This window comes from Arachis duranensis, chromosome 10, assembly GCF_000817695.3.
Source record: "Arachis duranensis cultivar V14167 chromosome 10, aradu.V14167.gnm2.J7QH, whole genome shotgun sequence".
Taxonomy (NCBI): Eukaryota; Viridiplantae; Streptophyta; class Magnoliopsida; order Fabales; family Fabaceae; genus Arachis; species Arachis duranensis.
The window spans coordinates 559,606-565,253 of record NC_029781.3 but is presented as its reverse complement, the minus strand read 5'-3'; the positions used below and the strand labels follow the sequence as shown (position 1 = coordinate 565,253).

At 35.7% G+C, this 5,648-nt stretch overlaps 1 protein-coding gene across 1 annotated transcript; it reads right to left on the bottom strand.

The window, feature by feature from the left end:
- Positions 1-1,063: 1,063 nt before the first annotated feature.
- On the bottom strand, positions 1,064-4,012 carry LOC107468079 (uncharacterized). The gene is made up of 2 exons (XM_016087316.2): positions 3,394-4,012; positions 1,064-1,119 (listed from the first exon to the last, which is right to left on the bottom strand). The coding sequence occupies exons 1-2, from the start codon at positions 4,010-4,012 to the stop codon at positions 1,064-1,066; spliced, it is 675 nt and encodes a 224-aa protein (XP_015942802.2).
- Between the last annotated feature and the right edge of the window lie 1,636 nt (positions 4,013-5,648).

The following is a 5,648-nucleotide window of genomic DNA, read 5'->3' as shown; positions in this document are numbered from 1 at the left end:
ACAAAATAAGTATATTTTAAAAAAATTATTAATTAAATAATTAATATATACATATACACAAATAAAAAAATTATTAATTAAAAAGAAATCATATATTTTTAATTTTAGGAATCAAATGCACATAATTATAGTGATTTGTTCTGAGTATATAATCAAATTAATTGAATGTTTTTATTTCTAATTTAAAATAGATTAATCCTACATTACATATATGTATATGTCCCCTTAATATATTATGTGATTGTAAATTTTTATATTTGAGACTTAATATTGTTTTTGACAATTGTCATGGTTAATGTAACACTCTACCAAACTGAACTTTACGCTTAAGTCGTAAAATAGAGGTAGTGTGGTATTACGACCTCTAAAATAAAATTTGTACATGTAATAGTAGAAAGATTACAATATATTAGGAGCTTTGAAGAATAGAGAAAATAAAAATCGCAAAATAAAAGCGCAATGCTCAAAAAACGAGTAACTTGCGTGTTAAGATCAGAAAGATATAGCTATTAAGTGTAAAGTAACCCAAAGCAGGAGTAAAGAGTCAAAGATACAAAGTAACAAACTCCTAACTCAGACCGCGAAGTCAAGACTGGCCAAAGAATATACACACATATATACATATATACATATCCAAAATTCAAATGTATATAAACAAAATCCTGCCTCTCCATAAACCTCTAAGAGGATAAAAAAGAATGAGTTATGTGGAGAGAAAGCTAAGTATACATATATACATCTCTGTACAACAAAATAACCCAGTAACCATTTCGCTTAAGGAGCCCAGACGCCTAACGAGATGCCTCTCGACCTGCATCTGAAACAGAACAACATAGCATGGAATGAGAACCGGAGGTTCTCAGTATGGTAAAGGTGTCACACACATAATATATAAGGTCTTGGGAATGCCAGAGGCAATCCTAGAACACCGACACTCAGATTATAGAGTTTAAAGTATTAAACAGAAGCCATAAAAGGTGATTTTCTAAGAGTATCTAAACCCAACTTTACTTAACCTTAACTCTAAGTCCCATACTGCCATTCCTCCACACTTCCGTCTCTATTAGTATTCCACAGACAAATAAACAGATAAAGGCAAGCACAAGAAGGTTACAAGTACTGCAAGTAACAGATATGCATTTAGCATGACAAGTACATTTAGGCACACTCAATTAATGCACAACAAGTAATTCAAGTAGAATGCATATGATGCATGCCTGTCCTATAGCTGATGAGGCTCATCTGTTAGTTATCCAGCCAACCCGACAAGTGCGAAAACTTTAGACTGTCCCTCGACGTGCATCCCCAAGAGTCTATGCATAGCTTTTTCTCAAATAATCAATATTTCTCAATAGGAGTTAACATTCTTGGGAATTTATACGTGCCCGGTCACCCTTACGTCATAGGGTCAACAGAGTATCGAGTTTTCAACCTGGTATATGTGGTGGCAAGCCACAACACTTTATCCAGAAAACCTCGTATCTTAGATCATTTAATCATTCAAGCCAAGTTTCATACATAATCATTCATTTGATTATCAAGTCAAGTATTATACATGATCATCCATAACATTTCATAATCAATTCATCATTTTTCAGTTTTACTTCACCTCCAAGTCATTCCTATTTCCTAACTTCATCTGATTATCAGGTGTAATGCTACTATTCATGACTAAAGGAAGGAAAATAGAGGTTTAGAGGTTTGAAATATAGTTTAAAACGTTAAAAATCATGTTTGCTGAAATAGGGTCCACGCGTATGCGTGGGTGAAAACTTCATGTCACGCGTGCACGTGGATCACGTGTACGCATGGACATGCTTGTTTGCTCCACACGCGCACGCATGGGACCAGTCGCGTACGCATCGCCAAAAATTCGCTCCACGTGTACGCGTGGGCGTACATTCTTAAAAAAATAAGGCAGATGCAGTAGCAAAGTTGCAGTAATAGGGAAACAAAGCTGTTAAAACAGAACAATTTGCAGGTACAACCTTCAAATTCCCATAATTTCTTCGATTTACAATATTTTTTACCCGTTGTTCAAGTAGCATAAACATCACAAATTCAATTTTTATTTTAAAATAAGTTGAAAACAAATTGAGGATCCGGAAGCCAAATTATGCCTCGCCGAAGTTCGGCCAAAAACCAACCTTTGCACAAGTACCCAAACCTCAATTTTTAATAAAAAAAACTCCATTCCTTTTACCACTAAACCTGCATACTTCAATGTAATATTCCCCTTCCTCATCATTCAACAATCAGCACAATACTCATTCTCAAGTTAACAATAATACACTTTCAATATTCAAAGCCATCAATCTATACCATTCAAAAATCATAGTTGACCAATCTATCATCATAAACATACCACAAGTCCATACTTCTCCAAATCATCAATTATCCAACAAACACCAACCAAACATATTCATTAACAAATTACTAAACATTTAATGTTCACCTGCATTCTAACTTATCCTATGATCATCTAGCCTAGGTTTTCACAAAACATTATATATTAAATACAAGAAACCTAAGCCATACCTTGGCTGATTTTCTTGTAGTGATCAAAGTAACTTATTTAAAACAATTACAGCACTTCCAAAACAAACACAACCCTTCCAAAATTCAGTAAACACTAGGCTCAGTTCCTCCAAGTTCCAATATTCACAATTCCAAACTCCAATTATTTTTTCACAACCTAATACACATTTATAACACATATATATCCAATTTAATACTCAAAGCTCAAATTCAATGAAATTAAAATAGAATGATCATATCCTCACCTTACCTAAGCTTCGCATAAGCAAGAGTGAACGTTTTTCTCAAGCTAATTGGATCCTAAAACATCAAAAAGTAAATAAATTCAATACCCGTACCATACTTCCAAGAATTGAGGGAAAGAAGTGGATGTGAGTATTTAACAACTTACCTATAAAATTGTTTCAGTAGAAACATAGAGCTCGACGCGGTAAACGTGTGGCTGCAAACGGTGCAACGATCGGAACTCGGACGGAAGAGTTACGGCGAGTTGAAATTTGCCGTAAGGGTTCGGGAGTGTTTCTCTTCTCCCTGGAGCTTCAGCTGCATTTCTGCTGAGATGAGGGAGAAGAAAGGCTTGGGTTCATTTAATAGGTTGGTCCGGTTGGACCGACGGCCCGATTTGGGTCCGGTTCAACCGATTCGGTCTGCTCGGTCCAATCTTGGACCGATTTCTTTGAAATTAGTGTCAAAATTCTCGTTTCGATGAGCTCTATCCTAATTTAATATAATATTTGCATTTCTAATCTTCTTTATTAAAAACTAATTTATTGACTAATTATCTACTAATTAATCGGGATTTACATCCTACCCACCTAACAAAGAATTTTGCCCTCAAAATTCAAATTTAATTACCTGAAAAGAGATGTGGGTAGTCCTTCCGCATATCTAACTTAAGTTTTAAAGTGTGTTCCTCAATACCAGTTCGACTCCAGGCTACCTTTACCAGTGATACTTCCTTCCCACGCAATCGTTTAGCGTTGGTGTCATCAATTCTCACCGGAGTTACCGAAAGTGTTAGATCTTCTCTCACTTGGATTGGTTCCGGTTCCAGAACATGACTCCCGTCAGGAGTATACTTTCGAAGCTGTGATACATGAAACACATTGTGTAAGTTCGAAAGATAAGGCGGTAAAGCAATTCTATAAGCTACTGGCCTAATTCTTTTCAGGATTTCAAATGGTCCAATATAACGGGGATTCAGTTTCTTAGTCTTAATAGCTCTTCCCACTCCAGCAGTTGGTGTAGCCTTCAGAAAGACATGCTCCCCTTCTTCAAATTTCAAAGGCTTTTGCCTTTGATCAACATAGCTCTTCTGATGGCTTTGTGCTATAAGCATTCGGCTACGAATCTTCTTTATCTGCTCAGTAGTTTTATCTATCATCTCAGGCCCTAATAAACTTCTTTCTCTAGTTTCATACCAACATACCGGAGATTGACATTTCCTACCATACAGAGCTTTATATGGAGCCATTCTGATGCTCGCATGGTAGCTATTGTTATAAGCAAATTCTACTAATGGCATATACCGATCTCAGCTCGCCGGCTGGTCCAAATCACAAGCTCTTAGCATATCTTCTAATGTCTAAATGGTTCTCTCTGACTGACCATCTGTCTGAGGGTGACATGCAGTAATCAAACTTAACTGAGTCTCAAATGCACACTGAAAGGCTCTCTAGAACCTTGATGTAAAATGAGGATCTCTGTCAGATATAATGGTAAAAGGCACGCCGTGCAATCTGACAATCTCTTTAATATACATTCGGGTCAATTCCTCCATTGTGCAACTTATTCGAATGGGGAGAAAGTGAGCTGATTTTGTCAGTCGGTCTATAACTACCCAAATAGCGTCACAACCAATCCGGGTCTTAGGAAAACCTATCACAAAATTCATTGCAATACTCTTCCATTTTCATTGTGGAATCTCTAAAGGCTGAAGAGTTCTTGATGGTCTCTGATACTCAATCTTAACTTTCTGACACGTTAAACATTTAGATACATGTAATGCCACATCATTTTTCATTCCTGGCCATCAGAACATCGCTTTCAGATATTGTACATTTTGGTGCTTCCTGGATGAATTGAAAACCCGCTCTTATGAGCTTACTCCAAGATACTTTGTCATAGGTCTCTGATATCTGGCACAACAATCCGGTTCTTGAACCTCCACAAACCATCCTGACCTTTTGACACTCTCCACTGTTTTTCCTATTCAATTGCTGGCAATACCTTACGTTGCGCTTCACTATCTCGATGAGCCTTCAGAAGTTTTGATTTAAAATCACTTGAAATCTGCAACTGACTTAAACACAGAATTTCAGATTCTTCTCTAACTCCAAAATTCAAACCTTGAAATGCCTGTAATAACTCTTCTTCTCGCAACATCATCCAAGCTGCATATAAAGACTTCCGACTCAAAGCGTCTGCCACAATGTTCGCTTTTTCTGGATGGTAATTCAATTCGAAATCACAGTCTTTCAGAAGCTCCATCCACTTCCTCTAACGCATATTCAACTCTTTCTGCTCAAAGAGATACTTCAAACACTTATGGTATGAGAAAACGTGAAATTTAACACCATAGAAATAATGCCTCCAGATTTTCAGAGCAAACACAACAACAGCAAGTTCTAAGTCATGAGTCGTGTAGTTCATCTCATGCGGCCTTAATTGTTGTGAGACGTATGCTACAACATTCCGGTTTACTTAAGAAAGAATACCATTTTGCATTTAGTTGAAGACTCCTTAATCTCATTAAATTTGTTTTGCGAGAGAGAAAGAGAGAGTTTGCGAGAGAGAGAGAGAAAAGATTCGCACTTAATAGGTAAGAGTTGTATAATTCATATTGAAATTATAGGTATCCATCTATTTTGATAATTTTTTAAGATAATAACACTGAGTTTTAAAATTCCAAATGTAATAGGTTTTTTAAGTGGAAAAGAAAATTTTGACGTCTCTAATAAATTTGGAAGTTCTGTTTTTTTTGTTGTTGTGCTAGAATTTAATGAGATGCAATAAGTTAAAAGAAATTGTGATAATTTTATTAATTTTATTTTTAAATTTTTTTGAAATTATTGTGTTTTTAATTATTTTGTTATATACACTGTAAAAAT